We start from the raw sequence: 22,348 nt of genomic DNA, 5'->3' as shown, positions 1-22,348 counted from the left end.
ATGGAAAGTTCCAAAGCTTTGAAAGTATCCCCTTCTGTGAGGCAAAGCTGTACCATCTCCCCACTCTTGCACATCCGCCTCCAGAAGTTGTGTCCCTGGTACCCTGGGGAAGTCAGCTTAGGGCTCAGGGTCAAGCCTGGGCAATGTCTGCAGGACAGATGGACAGCCCATTGCCCCTCTCACCAAATTTCCTGGGAAGACTGGGCGGCATGGAGCAACTTTCCCTGGGGCGACTCCAGCTGTTCTCGTAGCATCTGGCACAAGCAGTACTTAGTGTTGGTGTAGTGGTTGTCATACTGTACGGCCTGAGAGAAGAACCAGCATGAGCCTACTTGCTGCCCAGGCAGGCTCTGAGACCTGAGCTATGCTCTGGTGGCAGGGAAAAGGGCTACAAGGGGACACCAGAGGTATGCTTGCAGCCAAGGCAGCGTAACCCCATAAGAAGAGCCACCTCCATCCTGGCCATCTACTCCTCCCCTTAGTGGTGGAAAGCTTGAGCGTCACACCTGAGGCCCAGGGTCGGAAGCACACTCTACTGGACAACCTGACCAAGGTCCAGATGTACAGGGAGCCCCTCCTGCTTCAGCCACCATAGGCTACTACAGAGAACCTGCTGCCAAGCATCTTCCAGGGTAGGGAGGGGGAACAAGCCAAATTCTGGTGTGGCAGGACCAGCCAGGACAGGGGTGACATTCTTCTATTCGTTATAACCACCATGGGTACCTTCCCTTCCCATATCTTTAATAGCCTGTCTCCAATTTCCCCCACATGGGTGAAGCACAGCACCATCTACCAAGCACTTGTCACTTCATTGAGCTATACAAGCGTGAGATGCAGCTGTCACCACTACTCCACAGACTGGGAAAAGTAGGCTCAGGGAGGCAAGATGACTGCTCAGGGATACCCAGTAGAAGCCCGCCTGGCTGGGGCAGGCAGGAGAACAGTGGGTGAAGGGTAACCCAGCCCTCCAGAACCCCCTCCCACCCCTCACCCCCTACACTCTTTTAATATCTCCACCTAGGCCTATGTCTTAAGTGCCTGGGAAGGTGCCATGGCATGCTCAGGACAAAACAGGGAGATGTGGGTAAGCCCCGGCCGGCGGCAAGACCTTGATTCAGCTTTTTGAGACAAAAGACACCTGGCTGGACCAGAAACAGCCCTGCCTATGCTTGAAAGCTGCTCCCTTTTTCTGGGACAACACACCCTCTTGAGGAGCTGCCAAGGGACGGGCTGAGCAGGAATGATAACATCACCTTTCACCCAGTGAGCAAGCTCAGCACTATTGAACATATCTTCTCTGCCAAAGACTTGCCAGTTGGCCAGAAAAGGTAGACAGCTGACTTGGGTTAAGGCAAACCCACTTGCCTCTGGCCAAACCAGGCCACTGGAAAACTGGGTGGTCACCAACTTGCCCAACAGGACACCTGGAACCAAGGGAAGGAGGGCTGCAGCATTGAGCAAGGGAGGTGGTAGGACAGAGACTGTCCAGCTCTGGACACAGGCCTCAGGGCTTCCTACCACCCCTAGCTTACATAGCCCTGGGGATACCCACATGCCATGGCAGCCACAACTTCCCAGGTATAGCCACGGCTTGAAGAGGGTATAGGCCGTTGGAGGATCTAAGAAGCTCCTGACCCTCCCAGGAGGGTGTGAGCCCCAGGATTGAAGAGGAGGGTAGGAGTCTGCTCTAGGTGAGGGCCATACCCTCTGCTCAGGCCCAACTCAAGGAAGAATCTGAGGACCACTCACTGTCTCTGCCTGTAGCATGCATGGCGATCACAGAGTCCCACAGAGTTCTAGGGTTATAACAAAGGGACAGGGCAGGTGAACTTGCCAAAAAAATTCCTTTTTAGGGAAATACCTCTGGTACTACCATCAAGCTCCCAGTGAGGAAGAAAAGCTCTTCCCTAAGGAGAGGGTTAAAGTTAGCCTATTCCCTAAGTCAGAAGTTAAAGCATTTTGGGGATTAGCAAGAAAAGAGTTTTAGAAGTGATTTTGACTGGTGAAAAGTCTCTATGGAGAGAATCTGTCCTCAAGAAAACACCTACAAGGGGCCGGCCCCGTGGCCAAGTGGTTAAGTTCGTGCGCTCCGCAGCAGGGGCCCAGGGTTTCGCCGGTTCGGATCCTGGGCACAGACCTGGCACGGCTCATCAGGCCATGCTGAGACGGCATCCCACATGCCACAACTAGAAGGACCCACAACTGAAAAAACATACAACTATATACTGGGGGGCTTTGGGGAGAAAAAAAAAAAAGAAATGCATGAAAAAAAGAAAAAAGAAAAACAGCTACAATGACTCCTCCTGGCTGTGGCTGCTCCACTGCCGACACTTTGGCATGGATGTCTTCAGTGACACAGACCCCCTTGTCATTGTGCATGCGTGTGTATGTGTGGGGGGTGGGGTATGAGAGAGAAATAGAGATATCATGTGTTTGGGGCCCCAATAGCATCCTGGATCCAGGGGTCTTTACTATGCCTCCCACACCTTGGAAGCTTTAGAAGGAGGTGATGGTAGGCATACATCTCCCCAGCACCCTCTCTTCACATTGCAGCTGGGGGGACCCAATGAACTAAGAAGAAAAGGAGAGGAACAACAAGAGCTGGGAGTAGGGGCTCTCCCAAAGTGCTTTCTGCAGGAATGTGGCAGACAAGGAGAAACGTTTGTTTTGAAAAAATGCAGAGACATACGTATCGGATGTACTTCTTCATGACCTCCTCCAGGGGCCGTAGACCCTCCTTGAGGAAGATGGACGGGTTCCACATAGCTGCTCGGGCCACCATCACTGAAGAGGCTGCTGTGGCTTGTCGAAAGTCCTCTATGTCCAAATACTCTTGGATGTGGTCATGAGATCCTCCACTGAAAGGCACAGGGGGATGAGGGGTGTCCCCATCCTCATACCAGCATTTTCAGAAAAAGGCAACCCCCAGATCTCCCACTCATTAACTGTGTGGCTTTGGCCAAGTCCTTCAGCCATGAGTGCTTCCGGAGACTGGAGATTATAATACATACCCTACTATGGAGTCAGGAGCCCCAAGTGAGACAATACACAGTAAAGCAGCCCAAACCGTGCCTGGACTTAACAGGTATCCCGGAGATTTTACCTTCCTTCCCCCAATCCTAAACAGTGCCTAAAGCCAGCCCACATCTGAAGACATGGGTCTGAAAGTAAATACTGAAATTACAGGAAAACCCCCAGGCCAGGGCACCTCTATGCCCACTAACCTGGGCAAAACCAGCTGGGTCAAAACCCTGGAGAGGGAACAGATGCAGTGGTGACCATGAGAGGAAGGAAGGAGGCCCAGTTTGGTTGCAATTTTCCTTCCTGCTACCCTGTGGCACCAAGGGCGCCTTGAAAACTGCTCTGTCTTCATCTGTTCCATTAGGAGCCAGGCAGCAGCCTCAGTCCAGAGACAGCATTGTGTGTTAGGGTTGTGGGGAGACCCTCAGGTGGCAATAGCAGCAATAGGGTGCAGGCTCTTGATTAGCCCTACACTCTCCAAGCCACCTCTAAAACTCCTTGGCCTGGGGAAAGCTGGGCCTGGCTACCACCCTAACTCTTAGCTCCCTCCCTCCCTCCCACCAGCGAGGCATGCCTTCTGTCAAGGAATCAGGGCTTTGGAACTTCTCTGTTCCCAACTTGCCCTCAGGCTCTGTGCCATCCTAAGGTACAAAGCTGAGCTGGACTTCCGACTGGCCTACACAGACCAGCTCCCCAATGGCAACCGGAGAGTGTCTTACTACTAAGCCTTGGGGCTTAGTTATTGGTACCTCACACCTACCAGTCTAGGTTCCTGGTCCCGTAGCTGCCCAGAATGCTTGTCTGGGCTTTGGGCTGTGATCTGCCTTATGCTCCCTGAGTTATAGCTCCACATGTTCTGACTTGGGACTCCTCACCCTACACCCTGCACATTTAAGTCTGGGTGTGACATCACCTTCCCCTGGGTCTGCTTCAGCGGCCACTTTCTTGCTCTCCCTTCCCCTGAACACTCCTATCCTCAACCTGTCAATCAGAATGTCCTGGGCCCCTGCCTACTGCACACCTACATCAGCCACTCATCAGAGGCCAAAGGACATAATAGGTACTTTTGAGCCTCATTCCCAACATCACTTTTCATCCCACCCTTTTTTTCTTTTCCCTTAAGGTCATTCTTTAATGCTATCTTTTTCTATTTTCTGTACGCCAGCTCAAATTCCTTCTGAGTGAGGTGGGAGATAAAAAAGTAAATGATGAGGAAGTCGGGGCTTACTTGGCTATGACAGGAATGGAGAGGGTTTCAGCAATGGCTTTGATGGCTTCACAGCTGACAGGGTGCTGAGGTCGTTCCTCCCGTTTCCTTGGAGATGAAAAAAGATGAGCCTGAGAGCTGAGTGCTAAAGGCCACATCACAGGTGACACAAGGTTACCTTAGCCAAACCCTACTGTCCTCCCTACTGGACCTCAGGAAGGTCATGTGGTCATGAAAGACAGGCGTCTGGGCTGGAGGGGATGGCTCTCCATGACCTCTGGCATGAGGGGCAGGAGCAGCATAGGTCCATGCTGAGAAGACAAATCCAGCTTTTGGAGGCCTGCAGGTGAGGCATGGCTACAGGGAGCTGATGTAGGTAGCCCGGTTCCTAAGGTCACACTACCTTTCCCTGACTTCCCCTCACCTCTGCCAGAGATGAGGGACAGTGCCATAAGAATGCTGCCCCTACTGTCCCAGTCCTGCCCTCCCCAAGGAACTAGGAACAGCTGCCACAGCTCAGACTGGCCACTCCCACACAGCTGCCTATGCTGGGGACAAGTTGGGCAGCTGAACCCAGGGAGAAGCACCTGGCATAGGGTAGACCCAGCGGACAGGGCCACAGACCCTGGCTGTCACGACAAGCCACAGGGGATGCAAGACCGCAACCTGGGGCCCCTCCTTCCAAGGTCAACTGCAAGAAGTTTTTGTGTATGAGTGAGTAAGTCTTAGGAATATTGAGGTGAGCCCTGACCCAAGCTGTGCTCAGGAACAAGCAAGAGAGGTGGTCGACCAGATGGCCCTTGCCCAGGTCTTGTCTGGGTGTGTTCCCTCTGCTACTCTCCCCAACAAAAGGGTCAGAGATCAGAGGGCCTCAGAAGGCCCTGTCAACTCAGCCTCACCTCCACCTCCCCGCACCCCCAGCAGCCAGTTCTAGCTGTTCCTTAACAGCTTTGATGGCCAGAAAGTTCCTCCTTAAACTTACCCAAATCTGTCTTCCTAGTGTTTCCAACTACTGATAAAAAGGAATAGCTGTATTTATTCAGATAATAGCATATGCCAGGCACTGTGCCAAGGCTGCATATTCACAATCTCATAAAAGCCTCACGACAACCCTATAAAGCAGAAATTATCCTAATTTTCAAATGAGGAATGTGGTGCTCAGAGAGGTTAAGTGGCTTCTCCAAGGATATACAGCCAAAAGCAGCAGAGCTGGGATTTGAAACCAAGCAGTCTGAGCCCAGAGCCTGCTGTCTCAGGGAGGAGCATGTGTGTATGTGTGTGGTCTTTCACTTCCCCCTACTGGCTTCAACTTGCACAGCTCTGCTTTTGTCCCTTTTATATGTTGGAGTTCTAGGTTCCATTCTCTGAAAATGCTGTAATAGACACAACCAGCAAAAAATGGACTGTTCCTACAAGACCCCTGAACCCAAAAGGAGCATCACTCAGAGAAGAGAGGTCACTCTGACAAAAGTCTGCTGACCTGCGATTCTATACAAAATACACTTGTTCCTGACACAGGGAACAAGTTTGACTACCAGGGATGGCCTTCAGCAACACCTCAGCTCTCAGCAGAGAGCACATTAGCTACAGAAACAAGGACTGTTTAAAGTAGTCATTGTGACAGCTGGCAGTCCAACAAAGGCAGACAAAAGAGACAGCGACTTTAAAAGAACAGCACTCTGCCTGGAATCATTCAGGGGAGAAGCTATTGCTCAACCTAGTGGAAAGAAAATGTGATTCAGAGTCCAAGATCTAATTCCACCACTCCCTGGCTACATGGTACGATTCTGAGCAAATCACTCGCACTCTACCATTTACGCATTCTGAGGGTATGGGTGTTTCTCCTTCCTCTTGGCCTGTGTCTCTAAAGCTCAGTGTAGTGTCTAGCACCAGCAGATGCTCAATGAATTAAACAAAAATAAAGCTTATAAAGGGTTCAACTGCCCTTGGGACTTATAGGATGTCAAAGAGCTAGGCAGAGGTAGGCTGTAGATGTAGAAGAGAAGTTGGTTGGTACCTGGAGTCTGGTGAAGGATTATTAAGATGGCTGAGGACCCCCTAGCAAGCCAGTCGCTAGAAAAGTGACCACTCACCTCCCATGAACTGCGATGGCAGCAATGCCAGTCCTCTCTATCCGCTTCACAAGGCTCAGGGTATCTTCTAGCTGAGGAAGAGGACCACATACGGTGGTTACTGAAGCCGAGGGAGCAGCTGCCAGCTCCTAAAGTGGGCTCAGCTCCACCCCCTCCTCCAAACCTAATTCAGCTCCTCAAGAATCATTCGCACCCCCAACTCGACATCCCCAGAGAAAATGGACCTTCAAAGGTAACCCAACCATCCTTACCGATGGCAGAATGCGAATCTTGCAGGTCACAGGTCTGCGTGTCCCTTTAACAAGAGTGCTGAGGATCTGCAGAGATGAGAACACAAGAGTACCTGCCTCTTCTGGAACAAACAGCCACAACTGCTCATACTAATTAACTCTGCTACAGACTTATGCATCACAGTGGCATGGACATGTCTATGTCCACATACATGTCCATGAGGCAAGGAGTCCACCTTTTTTCTATACTAGAGCCCCAGCACCAGTAGCCCCTTGCCTGGTACATAACGGTGTACACATATTTGGTAAGTGAATGAATGAATGGATCTGCATGCATGCCTGTCTAGAACACAGTGATCCTTTGCCAGGGCAAAGATCCGAATCACCTGGAGAAATTAAGAAAATACAGAATCTTAGATTCTACCCCATATTTCCTGAATGGGTCCCTAGGGGCAGGGCTTAGGAAGATATGTTTTCAAAAGGCTCTGTATTATTCAGCCATAAAGAAAGAGGAAATCCTACCATTTGCAAAAACATGGATGGACTTTGAAGGCATCATACTAAGTGAAATAAGTCAGAAAGAGAAAGACAAATACTGTATGATCTCAATTATATGTGGAATCTAATAAAAAACCAAACTCATAGAAAAAGAGATCAGATTTGTGGTTATCAGAGGCAGGGGGTGGGGGAAGGGGAAATAGGAGGAAGGTGGTCAAAAGGTACAAACTTCCAGTTACAAGATAAGTAAGCACTAGGGATGTAGTGTACAGCATGATGACTATAGTTAACACTGCTGTATGGTACACAGCAAAGTTGTTACGAGAGTAGATCCTAACAGTTCTCATCATAAGGAGAAAATTGTTTTTCTATTCTTTTTATTATATCTATATGAGGTAATGAATGCTAACTAAATCTATTGTGGTAATCATTTCACAATATATGTAAACCAAACCATTATGCTGTATACCTTAAACTTCTACAGTGACGTCAATTATTTCTCAATAAAACTGGAAAAAAAATTTTTTAAAGGCTCTGCCTAACACACTCCCTCCTCAGTATCATTCTGAGGCCTAGTCCTGATTGAGAACACAGCTGACAGCTACTTTCCTGCTTGAAGGCAATGTTCCCTGAGTACTGCTCCAGGATCTGCCAAGTGAGGGAGCAGGAAGGCTTCACAGGTCCTGGGCCCTGTCTTCAGGTACCCATCTCTTTAGGGGAGTCAGATATACAGGAGTGAAACTTGTAAAGGAAAAGAAAACATATTCAACATATGAAAAAGTTTATTTGCATACTAACTGCAAAGGACTTCAAAGAAAGATCACGAAGTCATACAGGAAAGCGTCAAGGAGGTAGCAAGACCAGATCAGAATCAGAGATCAAGAGATGTACAGATGATACTGAATGTCTGTGGCACTGCTATCTTCTTCCCTCATCAAAAATTTCAGGTCAAGCAAGCTGGAGGGAAGGTGATCCCAAGAGCTCTCCTTGAAGAACTGGATCGCTGTCGAGCAGAACAGAGGGGACACCCAGACAGCTGCTGCCGGTCTTGGTTCTAGACAGGTGGGGGCAGCAGAGAACCAGGTTGCAAGAAGCAGTAGAAGAGACCTTTCAGAGACAGGCTGAAGCAGGCCCTTCCAGAAGACATCAGACCAAGAAGCTAGGATGACAGGCAGATAGACAGATCATGGGCAAGACAGAACCTGCTGGCCTTGGCACAACTGCCAGGGACTGGCAGGAAGGTACAACCCCCAGGTGCTGCCCCAGGAGGCAGAATGGGTCTGAGGTCCTAGGGTCACTCTGGCAGGCCTTAAAGGAGCACCTACCCTTTAAGGGGGAGACGGCCAGATCCATCAAGATACGCAATAAAAAATCCTCACTCTAGTCCCATCCCTGAGGCTGACAGTACTGTCTCTGTAGGGTTCCTTTGCAAGTGCCGACAGAATCCTCTGGTGTTTGGTGATTTAGGCAACGTCAGCTGGTTTGATCCAATTCTCTGTTTAGCAGAACTTCCTTTTGGTATATTTTACCCAAGTAGCACTAAGCACTTTCTTCAGTATTTCTGTTCATTTCATGTACATGGTCAGGACCAGGAAGGAAATTAGTAACCAGTTACCCCTCTCACCCCACCCACCCCACAGCCACTCAGCCTGTCCACAACCAGCAGGTAGCCTGGCATATGCACTCATGATCTTCTCAGAATGGAGAGAGGCAATACAGAGGAGGCTCTAAATGAGTCTGCAAGCCCCCTGGCTCTCATGTCCCTAGCCCTGGCTTTTAAGGAACTCTAAGGCTGCTGTAGGCTGGCTCGGGGGTTCCCACACCTGGTTGCACGTCAGAATCACTGGGAAGCCTTTTAAAAATTTTCCAGACCCCAAGTGGAGTGACTGATTCACTAAATCTGCCTTGGGCAGCAGGGAGCATTCCAGGCAACTCTAGTCCACAGGCACGTTTAAGGACCTCTGTTTTCACTCATATAGGACTTACCTTCTCAATCTTGTCAGGGTCTGACAGCAGAGCAGCTCCCATTCCTCCCTAAGGAAAAGCATACAGAGAGTCTCCTTACAGCTGGATGAGGGTGGCGCCGCCCTACGGTATGGCAACATGGTGTGGCAACCTGGCACCACCCCAGCACTCACTGCCAAGGGACCAAATCAGCACTTGCCCTAAGCAAGTAGGAAAGCAGCAGCATCCACACCCGTGTTATCAGGGATCAGAATTTGATGAATTCTAAAAGTCATCACTCTGATCCCCATAGCAAAACCCACAGATCTATCTAAAAGTGGGTTCTACAAAAATCATTTTTGAGGACTCCTCATTCCCTACCCAAGGTCTCAGTGTCTTAATAAACTAAACCCCACCATCTGCCAAGCCCGTAAAAAAACAATGAATCATTCTTCCTTTGAGATGAGATCAAATGCACCTTCTTCCTATCTTACTATCACTTGCTTTGGTACCACCACCGCTAGCAAAGCCACTCAGAGGCATATAACCCGCAAATCTTTGTCTAGGCCCTCCTCCCCTGCCAGCAACAATGGCCCAGTCTTGAGTACCCAGACCAATGTCAAACTCTAACAAAAGCCCCAGCTAGTGGAAACCAACAACCTGTGAAGCCACTTAAATTTCAACATTAACAACAGTGCTTGTCTCTTGATGGTGGGATTACTGGTGACTTTTTTGTACTTTTCTATATTATCCAAGTTCTGGACAATGATATAAATTACTTCAATAATCGGTGGACAGGGGAGGTCGTTTTAAAAATCTGAACCTATTAAGAGTGAGGTGAAGGAGAGAAAAACAAATCCAATAAATATATGCTGTCAGTATATAGACTGCATACTAATGAATGCTCACTAGAATGCTCAGAAGGTTTAAATTCAGTTATTACAGTTTAATTTCACGTTTAAGGATGACAGATTAGAATCAGGGAGAACAATGAACCACCAAAGACTTGGCCAGCCCGAGCCTGCATTTCAGAGGACGATGGGAAGGGCGGAGGAGCTACTCACCCTGGCTCCGTCTGTGCTTCACCTCACACACAATCCAGCCTTCCTTGAAGAATCACAGGATCTAAAATCTGCCTGCCCCTTCCACAACAATGGCTTTCTTCATTGGTATTTCCTCCTTTCCTTCCTTCCTTTCTAGTTAACTTATTTGCTTTTCTGAATATGTAACACACCAAAATTTTAAGGTTCAAAAGTGTAAAAAGTAAGAACTCTCCCTCCCTGAGGAATGGAAAACTTGTCAATTTATACTTTTCCTATGGCTTCAATTTTTGAACAGTAAGAGACCAGGTGTTGAGGTGGTATGGCATACCGATAGGTATCTGTTCTGACTGGTCGGTGCCAGTGCTATACCAGTTGTTAATTATTTTGAGTAGCACCTCTGCAATGGGAATTTATTCCCTATGCAAAACCAAACAAAAACTTAGTTTCCTTCTCCAAGGGAAACCAGTGTTAGTAGTTTCTTGTGTCTTTCCAAATACCTTCTATGAAGAGAAAAGTAAATATATATAAATATTCGTTCCCCATCCCCCATACGATTCTGCTCCTTGCTTTTTCCACTCCATGATCTCAGGGAGATTATTCCAATAATTTCAACTCTGCTCCTTACATAACTCAGGAGAACAAAGGACTAACTAGAAGACTGCAAAACAGAGTCCAAAGTTTTCAACTCCTCATAGACAAGTTTCACACCTCCATAATTTCTTGAAGCAGCTGTGTACAAGTCCCCCTGGTTTTCAAGCATGTCAAGGGCCTTTCCCTCCGGCAGTCTTCAGTCTCCCAGCCTAAAGCAAACGTCCCCAGGCCGCCTAACTCCTGAGACCAGACAGGCTGACTCTGGGCAGTGGGCCCAGGGGGGCATGTGCTATATCTACACTGAAGACCCTGATAGCACACCCTGCAATAAGTTCCCAGGGGCAGCCCTTGAGGAGGCCCTCTGGTGCCTCACACTCAGTCAACCACAAGCTGTACTTGTCATCTGCTCCAAACATGCTTTTCCTCTAGCAGTCCTGATGACGCTGAAGACCAACCATCCTCCTGATTGCCAGTCTTTCCTCCCTCTACTGCCACCACTCACCCCACCTCCCCATACCCAGTCTAATCACTTGCCAGCCAAATCCAGTCAAATTCTGCTCCAGTTTGGCTTCTCCTCTCTCGAGCCCTGGTCTCTCCTGTGGACCCAGGACAGTCACCTCCTATATCTGTGTCCCCATCTCTAGCCTCTTTCCACTTGGATCTACCAGACACATAGCTTCCAGATGGGTATTTCTAAGTATTTCTCTTCATAGAATATATTTGCAAAGACATACGAGAAACTAGTAACACTGGTTTCCCCTGGGGAAGGAAATTAAGTTTCTGACTACACATCTTCTCTGTTCAAAAAAGGTCAGAAATATCTAAAGTCCAAGTCCAGCTAATGTGGTCCCAACCAAGATTTAATCCTGTGTTCTTCTGCTTCCTCGTCGTCTCCCACTTCCCAACCCTCTCGTCAAATCAAGGCTCTCTGCCTCTACTTCATGTTGGCCTCCAAAGCTCTTGCTTGTGCCACTTGCTCTGCCTGCAGGGTCCCAAACCTCCTCCTCAAGGACCACACTTCCCTATAGGATCCCAAGTTTAAGGGAGGCCTTTCCACTGCTGTCTCTGAGCTACCACAGCACTCTGGTCTGATCTCTTCTGATATGACAATGGAGACACACGTATTACATACTATTTTTTTTTTAATGTATGTCTTGATTTTATTCATGAAAAGACAAAGCCCTGTTCGCATTATTTTTTCTTTTAACATTTACATCATTTGTTTTATTACTTGGGCACAAGTGCTTTGTGTGTGTGCATGTGTATATTTATTTACGTGTCTATGTACACATATATATGTATATGTGTGTGCATATAAAGTTTTTCCTGAACCATTTACATATATCATAGCCCTTGACCCCTAAATATTTCAGTGTGTATTTTTTTTCAGTGAAATTAAGTAATACCCTCTCTGTAACACATATAGTGAAGTATTTAAGGAACTTCTTATAAAGGGGGTTCTAACAAGCCACTTAAAAGATGCGTTCTTCAGTATTTTCTAAGAATAGGAATATTCTTACACAACCACAGAAGAGTTACCAACTTCATAAATTTACACTGATATAGTATTCTTAGCTACTCTACCATGGTCTGTATTCCAATTTTTCTAGCTGATCTAATAGTATCCTTCTGAGCATTTTCCCCAACTAGTACAGGATCTAGTCAAGAGTCACACACTATACTTAGTTGCCATGTCTCACTGGTCTCCTTTAATCTGCACCCTATATTTGTGAAGAGTATGAAAAATCAGTTTACCTTGGTGGAATACTCTTTTGGACAGCCCATATTGACGTCAATACCAGCCACATCATTTTCTCTGGAGAAACATGAAGGAGAAAAGGTAATAAATATTCAACTTGAGGGTAGAACGTACCAGGACATGGGTCTGTGCTCATGAACCTCTGACCATGTCCCTGGCCCTGGAAACACACCAACCCTCAGTGACAGAAACTGAAAAATCCTGTCTCTAAAATGTGCCACTGCCTCCCTTGAGCAGAGCTCAAGAGGAAGAACACAATAAAGGGCTAGTTGTACAGGACTTTGCTGGTTTGGAGTTGTAGTGCGTAACTCAAATAGCAAGTGACAGCCACACTGAACTCCATCCCGGAGTTGAGGTCCTGACTGAGGTAGTGAAAGCCATTTGTCAATACAGAAAAGTGACATGAGCATAAAAGCCCTTTCCCAGAGCACTGGTTCTGATGGAAGTTACAGGACTGCCTTTGTTTGCTGGGCTGCCAGTTGGCTTACTCCAAACAATTCTCAGATATAGAAAGGACCTCTACCTCACCTTCTGCAATATACACAGTTAACAGTCTGTGATCAGCAGCAACTACTCCCTGAGTTCCTTCTCACTCCTATTGTAATTAATAACAACAGCTAACACTTACTAAGCACTATGTGCCACATACTGCAAGATATTTACAAGGATTATTTCGTTTACCCTTTCCTATAATGCCAGAAGGAGGTAGTACTATTGGTCTCATTTTATAGATGAGGAAACTAAGTTCTCAGAGAGGTTAAGTAACTTACCCAGGGTCACACAGTTAACAACCAGCAAAGCCCGAATTCTAACCTAGGTCTGTCTAATCCAAAGTCCATCTCCTTAACCACAGTACTCTCCTGCTTTTGTTAATTTAGGAAGCGGAAAGTCTTACCTACAATTCTTGAGATTTACAACCTCATGTTCATAGTCAGGAGAGTCCCTGGAAAGGGAGCCTCATAAATAAACACTAAAAACAGGCTCCCATACAGAGGTTATCTGGGATCTGGGCACAGTGTGCACATGAGTCCCAGGCCAGCCCTCAAACGCCATAAATAGAGAAGGAAACCAGACACTCTTAACCTGGAAAGAGAAGGTAGTGAACTAGGAGGCAGAAGGGTGGTCACCTCCAATGTCACCAGGCCTCAGAGCCCACAGAAGAGGCAAAGGCAGTCCCAAGAGTGAAGAACTTACACAAGCCTGGCCACAGCAAGGGCTCGCTCTGCGTCTGACGTCCCCTGGGAATACAAGAGGCTGCATCAACCACTGCCCTGACACAGGTACACACGCACAAACACACCTATGCATGCTATGCCCACACGTCAGCAAGTGGAGTCTGGCTGGTGTTCTCTTAAACAGCCAGCCCACTGGACTAGCTCACTGTTGGAGGCAAAAAGTGGACCTGGTGGGCCTAGAAAATGTCATGAACGCTGAGATTACTTTCAAACATACAAAAAAGCTGAAAAAGTTTTATAGTGAACGTTCATATACCCACCATTTACATTCTACAATTAATATTTTGGTACATTTGCTCTATTATATGTCTATCCATTGTTATCAATTTTTTAAAAACCTTATCATTCAGAAACTATTTCTGAAAAAGCACCAAGAAATGCCCAAAGTGAGAGAAGAGAGCTACAGAGTCATTACAACCCTAACAGAAATCTTAACTATTTTTGAGGAAACCTCATTTCTTCCTATGGGAAACATATACAGACTACATAAAAATAAAGACCATGATCTGAATAACCAATGCTAGGGATTAAAAATATATAAGTCATTGGAGCTGGCCCCGTGGCCGAGTCGTTAAGTTCACGAGCTCCACTGCAGGCAGCCCAGTGTCTCGTTGGTTCGAATCCTGGGTGCAGACATGGCAGTGCTCATCAAACCACGCTGAGGCAGCATCCCACATGCCACAACTAGAAGGACCCACAACGAAGAATATACAACTATGTACTGGGGGGCTTTGGGGAGAAAAAGGGAAAAAAATAAAATCTTTAAAAAAAAAATCAGGGGTGTCTTAAAAAAAAAAAAAATATATATATATATATATATACACATGTCACGCCAAATAGACAATTCCTATAATTAAAGAAATTAAATTTGAGCCTGGAGGCATGTAATAGGATTGCTATAGTTTGATTTCCATAAGCTGTCTCCAACAGTGTAATCACTCATGAGCAGATCTTTGGAAAATATTAAAGCAGAGTCTTCAGGAAGCCACCACTATGCCATGGAGCCCAGGCCATTTGACACTGGCCTGGCACAAGGCATGAGATTGGAAATCTAGGGAATGGGTGAGCCTTGGGAGGGCATTCAGCCCTGGGATCTCATACCATTTGAAAGATAACCCTGCTCTGTTCTCTTTCACAGGTGCGGAAGACTACTCGGTCATCAGGGGCAACAAAGTCCACTGTGCTGAGCACTTCTGCAAGAAAACAAAACACATGGGGCCACCCAATGAAGAAGCAAGTTCAACCTAGCCTGACTGCTGCAAGAAAACACTGCAAAAGTATTACCTTGAAGGGAAAACAGGAACTCTAGAAGTAGACCACTCTTAAAAGAAATCAGTGTGCACGTGGGAGGCTTCTGAGGTGCTCATGATGGTCCGTTTCCTAACCTGGTGATGATTAGTTACGTGGTTGTTCACTTTGCAGCTATTTGTTAAACTGCATGCTTATGTTTTATGCACTTTCTCTGTGTGATGTTTACATTTCCAAATTTTTTAAATGTTAGGGAAAAAATATACATACAAGGAATCTTGTCTGTGTTTCAGATTTTGCCCAAATTTTCCCAGAAGATGTCACTCTAAAGTTCAGCAAAGTTGCTGTTTCTTAACGACTTATCATGTGCCAGGTACCATGAGAAGAGATTTACTACATTACAGTCAACCCTCATTACCTACAGTTGTGTATCTGCAAATTTGCCTGCTTGCTAAAATTTATTTGTAACCCCAAAATCAATACATACTCATGGCGTTTTTGTGGTCATTTACAGATATGCACAGAATTGCAAAAAATTTCAGTTACTTGACACACATACTCCCAGCTGAGGTCAAAAAAGGCAATGCTCTGCCTTCTGGTTTCAGCTCTCATACTGTAAACCAGTGTCCTTATGGTGGCATATTTAATGCCATATTTTTGTGCTTTTTCTTGCTGCTCTCACTGTTTAAAATGGCCCCAAGCAGAGTGCTGAAGTGCTATCTAGTGTCGCCAAGCATAACAAGGCTGTGATATGCCTTATGGAGAAACGATATGTGTTGGACAAGATTTGTTCAGACATAAAATGATAGTGCTCTTGGCTGTGTGTTCAATGTTAATGAATCAAAAGAATGTATTAAATTATGTGTCTTTAAACAGAAACACACATAAAACAAAGTTATGTATTGATCTGTTAATGAAAATGTTGTGACCAGAGGCTTCCAGGAACCTAACCCTGTATTTCCCCTAGGAGCAATGGTGTTCACAACAACTTCACAGAACATAACTACTGCAAACAAGAATCTCATATGCGCTTCATAATGAAGCTCTACAATAGGTACTACCATTATTAGCGTTCAAAGATAACTATCAAATGGAAAGAGATCCAACGTGGAAGATGGGAGAATATGCCTACGTCATGCATTTATTTTGAGAAATAAATGAGATCTTTAATGTAAGTAAAGCACTTCCATAAATGGAAGCTGTTATTATCATCCCAGCACCAGACAGATTAGAAGATTAAAAAGGTAGGATAAAGGCAGTGGCATGTTAGGAGAGGTAATCAAAGTGATTGCCAACAACAGAGATAGCTCACGACTGGTAGTAAGAAGTCTGAGAGAAGAACCACAAAAACTTAAATATTTATACTACAGCTTTATTTCTAACAGCAAAATACTGAAACCTCCATTAAAGCACTGGCAAAATCAATTCTGACATAGCCATCTGTAAGTAGTGACATGGGAAAATGTCCTAGTAGAAAAGTAAGTGGCAAAATGTGTAGCTTGATCCCAAGGGGCCAGGAAAGGAAATATATAAACACTTTATATTTTTATACACACACTTTACTAAATGTGTAAAAAATACACACCATTCCTCTTTGTGATTACCTCTTCACGTATGGGATTATGGAGGACTTTCATTTTCTAGGTTATATAGGTCTGTAAAACTGAATTTTTCATAACAAAGAAGAAAATATAAATCTAAAACAAGGACAAAGTTGAGTCATACTTTCTAGCAAACTTATATTGAGATTTCAAAAATGTGTATATATTTCAAAAACCTCAAATACCACAATTCTAATCAAAGCAGAATCAGCCTCATCAATAAAGTATAAGCAAAACCACAATTCAGCACAACCACTCCCATCTGCAAAGTACTTACATGCACCTTATCGTATTTGATCCTCACTCCAACCCTATGATTGAAGTAAAGTAGGGATTGTGATTTTCATTTTACAGCTAAAGAAACTGAGGTAGGAGAGGTCATGTGATTTGCCCAAGGTCACATAGCTAGGGAGTGGCAGAGCAAGGACTAATGCTGAAGCCATCCTGACTCCAAGACTTCTAAGGTCCTTCCTGTACTATGAAATCTGGCAATTTCTACACCAGGAAGCCTGCACGTGGAAGGCATTCTTAGCCTGTTTCACATCTGGCTCTTTGTCACAGTCTCTGAAAAGCAGTGACTATTATCAAGAGAGCACATGATCCACAAAGTTACATGGCCAGGCAAGGAGCAACCAGCCAAGGGTGGTGGTAGAGCTTGGGCATGACTAGGCACATGCACAATCTTGGAACCACAGCTGCACTCACCATTGACAACTCTCTTGCACTGAAGCATCTTGAGGTCAATCAGCTCCTGTGGAGGAATCAGAGGACACTCATCAGTCCTGGACTCGTAGGCCCTGGGTGTGGGGGGAGGACTTTCATCACACCCCTAATGGGGACACTGGCCTGTCACCCTACTACCAAAAACACATAATGGCTTTCGGGACATGTAGTGCTGTCCTCCCCATGCAAGCATGGCAAGCAGGGGCCTGAGTGAACTACCCTCAATCAACTGCTCTTCCCAGGAACCTTGGAGATGTTTGGGGTCTAGAAAGAGCAAGCCACTCAGGAAGCCACAGAGAAGACAATAGCGCAAAATGTGGATACTTGGACACTTTCCTCATCTACTAGTCTCAGCTCCAGTCCATCCCCTCAAAGCACCACCCAGCTCATCCCACACAAATGACAGGCAGTGAAGGGTTTGCAGGAAATGTCCAAGGACAAAAGTGGGCCCAGTTAATACAAGCACAGCGAAGAAGATTTAAGATCAACACAGGAGAGAAAAGTCTAAAACCCCTATCCAACATGGGTCACACTGTGTGGAAACAAAAGGGGTGAGCTCCTCAGCTCTGGAAATATTCAAACAGACTAGGGAAAGAAAGGAAAAGAGGGTTTCTTCAAAACCAGGATCATAAAAACAAAGGGAAAGCCTATGTCTCCTGAAAGATTAAGATTCTCTACCTTTCAGTGGGAGACAAAACTGTTCTGCTTTATCACTTCAACAGACATAGAACACAAATCAGAAGAGCCAGGCACCTGTTGCATTGCCCAGAAGCTCATGCCCAGGGATTCTGGGGCTCCAGAAGAACACAGGAAGAAACTCTCACCCCTGGTACTCATCCTCACACTCACTCAAGAGTCAGGTGTTGGGCTTCTGTGATCCTGAACTCTGGAACCTCCCTTTCGGATTCCCACCTTTGGACAACACATAATCCCTCCCGCCCATTTCACCTTGCCAGCACCCTACATGCCTCTGCCCCTGCCCTGCTGTAGATACTGGCATGCCAATACCCTTGAGTATCCTCCTGCCAGGATTCTCAGCTCTCCTTCCCTTAAAGCTGCAAACCAACATCACTGTGCACACCTGGCTGCCAGGCAAACTTCCCAGCGTTCATTCCCCACAGTAACAGGACTAAAATGTCTTCACCTACTTTCCTCAGGTCCCCATTCCACTCCTCCACCCTCATTTCCAACAGAAGACTGGCTTCCTACATCTTGTAAATTGAGTCTCTCAGGCAAAACCCCTCAGTTTCCCTCCCTTTCATCATCTTCCCCTCTCCTCCTTGCCCTGTCTCAGAAGAAGGCAGGTACCACCACCTCATCAAGAATCCTGTCCTCTCTAAGACCTGGCCCTAGCCATCCCCCTCATTCCTCCAAATCTTCAGACCTCCCCTCCCTGCTAAGTCCTTCCTCTTATGCTACACACATGCAAGCTGCCTAAAAACAACTCCCTTCAACCAGCTTCCTTCACCTTCAGCTCCTCGCCTATACTCTTCCTCCCTTCACCTCTGGAATTCCTGAGGGAAGTCAGCAGCCCTATTTCTACTTCCTCATTTGAGGCTCACTCCTCAATCCATTAACCCTACAAGTGTTCAGGTCTTTGTGCCACAACTGTCCTCCAACCACCTAGTTTTCAAATCAAATACTTTCTTGGTCTTTTTGCAATCAGATTTCTCTGCATCATCTGAGATAGTAGATAGCTAACAAACCTGACTTTTGCCTTCCCTGACACTACTCTCTTCTTAATGTGCCTATCTCTCTCACTCTTTTACTTTTCTGTCATTAACTACTGTCCCTCAACCCCAACACACAAATACCCCCAGTATGTAAGGGTATATTCTTCCAAAATCCCCTCTTAGGCCCTCTCTTCTCTCTATACCAGTGGCTCCCTTTTTAATTAAGTTTTTTATTTTGAGATAATTGGAGGTCCATATGCATTTACAAGAATGTGAGATCCAATGTACTCTTCGCCTAATTTCCTCCAAAAGTAATATCTTACAAAACTAAAGTACAATACCACAACCAGGATACTCACATTGATACAGGTAAGACAAAGAATAGTCTCACCACTACAAGGATTCCTTGTGTTGCCTTTTTATAGCCACAGTCCCCACCCCATCACCAGTGGCTTTTAAAGATGGAAATATCAGAAGCACTTGGGTAGCTTCTTAAACTTCTCACACCCACCTGGGGGACATATCAGGATTTGGGGTTTTAGGGAGCTCCCCAGATAATTCTGATACATGCCCAATTAAGAACTAATGCTCACACTCCCTCACTATCCAATATCAGTTACTCCTGTAATCCTATTTTTCCTAGACGTGATTTCTAAACCTGAGCCTGAAGCCCAGATATTCTCCAGAGCAGCCAGCAAGTAGCTGGTCTACTAGCTACTGCCACCAGAAAATCCTGTGGCTCCCAAAACCAACCACATCCAGCTTCCCTGGCCTGAATCTGGATCTCTTCCTCCTCTTTCTAACCTTGAGTTCGTTCATTCAGGTATTGAATGTGTATTAACTCCTATAGGGCCCAGGGCAGTGACCTGACACCATGCTCATCTATCCACCTGGCCCAGGTACCCCACAATGCCTCCACAGTACCCAGGCTCCTGGACCTCAGCAAGGATCTCAGAACTTGTAAGTATCATGCACATTTGTCTCCTGATGCTTTCAGTGAGCACCTGTGAAGTACCAATTCTGCCCCTCCAACTCCTGACCATCCCCACCTACAGATGGGGAGGCTGCACTTGAGGAAAAGCCCTTTGGAAAATAAGGATCCCCATACCTCACAGTACACAATGTCTGCTCCATAGTCCAGGGCCAGCAGCCGCATTGGGAGAGTCCCTACCCGAACCATAGGGGCTAAGATGAGTTTGTTGTGGTAGCACAGCGAAAGGCTGTTCACAATCATTCCTCCTCTGCTACAGCCTAAAGAAAGGGAAAACAGGAGGCAGAATTCAAATGAAGAAAATCTCTGTTACCCAGGGGAGGCTTTCCTTCTTCCTTCCAACACAAAGCACTTTATTTTTCTTTTCTCTGATGACAAAAATAACGCAAGCTCATTCACTCACCCAACAAATATTTAAGTGCCAGTCACTTTTCCACTCTTTTGAGACACACTAGAGAACAAAACAGACAAGAATTCCTGCTCAGGCAATAATTTCATTCTAGTGGGGGAACACAGGCAAAAAACAATAAGCATAACAAATAAATAAATTATATAGTATGTTGGAAAATTGGTAGTGCCATAGAGTAAAAAGAAATAGGGAGAAAGGAGATTGAAAACACTGGGGATGAATTAAAATTTTTTTCCAGTTTTATCAAGATGTAATTGACATATTGTATTAGTTTAAGGTGTACAACATAATAATTTGAGAGAGATATATATTGCAAGATGATTACCACAATAAGTTAGTTATCTATAATCTTACATAATTATATTTTTTTCTTCTTACGAGAACTTTTAAGATCTACACTCTTAGCAACTTTCAAATATACAATACAGTACTGTCAACTATAGTCATCATGCTGTACATGACATCTCCAAAACGTATTTATCTTATAAGTGGGAGCTTGTACCTTTTGGCTTCCTTCACCCATTTCCCCCACCCTCATGGGTTAAAATTTTAAATACAGAAGCCAAGATAGGCTTCAATGAGAAGATAACATTTGAGCAAAGATTTGAGTTAGCCAAGTCGGTATCTAGTGGAAGAGTATACAGCAGCAAAAACAGCCAGTGCCAAGGCCCTCGGGCAGGAGCTTGCCTAGTGTGTTAGAGGAACAGGAAGGAGGCCAAGGGGCCCATCCAGTGGAGCACTGGTTAAGTTCTCACGTTCCGCTTTGGCAGCCCAGGGTTAGCTGGTTCGGATCCTCGGTGTGAACATGGCACCGCTCGGCAAGCCATGCTGTGGTAGGCATCCCACATATAAAGTAGAGGAAGATGGGCATGGATGTTAGCTCAGGGCCAGTCTTCCTCAGCAAAAAGAGGAGGACTGGCAGCAGATGTTAGCTCAGGGCTAATCTTCCTCAAAAAAAAAAAAAAAGAAAGAAAAGGAAGGAAGCCAAGGTGGTTGGAGCACAGAAGGGAGAAAAGAGACTAACGGAAGTCAGATACATGATGTAATAGAAGTAAGCAGATAAGACACAGTGGTCAGATCCTGTATGGCCTTATAGGACACTCCATGGACTTCGTTAGCTCTTCATGAAATAGGAGCCAGTAAAGGATTTTAAGAAGGGGAGTGGCAGGACTGATCTCATTTCCCTATGATCACAGGACTGCTACATGAAGAGCAGGGTACATGCAGGGAGACTACTTAGAAGGTCCTTCAGTAGCCAACGTGAGAGATGATGGTGCCTCAGGCTAGGGAGCTGGTAATGGAAGTGGTGAGAAGTGGTCATATTCTAAAAATACTCTGAAGGTAAAGTCAACAGGAGTAAAAAAAAACAAAATCAAAATCTCGTGTTCCACAGATAACTGCTAATATTAATTTATTTATTTTAAGCAAATATGGTACCCTCTAAATAGTCATGAAGCTAGTCAAGCACGCTCTGCTCAGAGTCACTAACACTGTCTCCACTTTCTTTTTACTTCTTAGCCCCCTCTGGCCTGGCTTCCACCTCTACCTCCACCACTCTACCAAAACTGTGCTGATTAAAGTCACCAACTACCTCAAAGTTGCCGAAACTACTAGACACTGACCTGTCCTCAATTTCGTTTTGCTAACAGCACGTGACACAGTTGAGCCTGCCTTTCACTTGATCTCTCTCCTCCTTCAGCTTCCTCAACCCTACCCTCTCCTGGTTTTTCTCCCACCTCTCTGCCCCCGCTTTTCAGTCTCCTTTGCTGGTTTCACCTCCTCTACTCACATGTTGAGGTTCCTCCTTAGTCTTGGGCTCTCTTCCCTTCCAATTCCACACATCCTCCCTGGCAATGGCTCAAAATATTGGTGATACATTGGTGATCTCCAAAGGTATCTCAACCTCACACCAATTGCTCAATACACATCCCTATGCAGATGTCTTAAAGGCACCTTATAGTAAATATGTACAAAACAACGCTGGATCTTCCCGCTGAAGCCTCCTCCACTGTCTTCATTTATTAATTCAACAGACATTTATTGAGCCCCTATGATATGCCAAGCACTGCCTGGCACTAGAAA

At 45.8% G+C, this 22,348-nt stretch overlaps 1 protein-coding gene across 9 annotated transcripts in view; it reads right to left on the bottom strand.

Moving 5' to 3' along the window:
- DUS2 (dihydrouridine synthase 2) overlaps positions 1-22,348 on the bottom strand; it is a 33,238-nt gene that overhangs the window by 4,451 nt on the left and 6,439 nt on the right. For 6 of the 9 annotated variants that reach the window (XM_046683310.1, XM_046683306.1, XM_046683313.1 and 3 more), the window contains 11 exons: positions 19,975-20,117; positions 17,176-17,221; positions 14,723-14,814; positions 13,581-13,624; positions 12,383-12,443; positions 9,036-9,083; positions 6,573-6,638; positions 6,322-6,392; positions 4,250-4,336; positions 2,690-2,858; positions 184-305 (listed from right to left, as the gene is read on the bottom strand). In XM_046683310.1, the coding sequence (XP_046539266.1) occupies positions 184-305; positions 2,690-2,858; positions 4,250-4,336; positions 6,322-6,392; positions 6,573-6,638; positions 9,036-9,083; positions 12,383-12,443; positions 13,581-13,624; positions 14,723-14,814; positions 17,176-17,221; positions 19,975-20,100 (932 nt within the window). In that variant the 5' untranslated portion in view covers positions 20,101-20,117. Of the gene's footprint in view, positions 1-183; positions 306-2,689; positions 2,859-4,249; positions 4,337-6,321; positions 6,393-6,572; positions 6,639-9,035; positions 9,084-12,382; positions 12,444-13,580; positions 13,625-14,722; positions 14,815-17,175; positions 17,222-19,974; positions 20,118-20,260; positions 20,309-22,348 lie in introns of all 9 variants that reach the window. The other 3 variants (XM_046683308.1, XM_046683309.1, XM_046683312.1) reach the window with 1 other exon arrangement.

This window comes from Equus quagga, chromosome 13, assembly GCF_021613505.1.
Source record: "Equus quagga isolate Etosha38 chromosome 13, UCLA_HA_Equagga_1.0, whole genome shotgun sequence".
Taxonomy (NCBI): domain Eukaryota; kingdom Metazoa; phylum Chordata; class Mammalia; order Perissodactyla; family Equidae; genus Equus; species Equus quagga.
The sequence above is the reverse complement of the archived record's forward strand: the minus strand, read 5'-3'. Positions and strand labels throughout refer to the sequence as shown.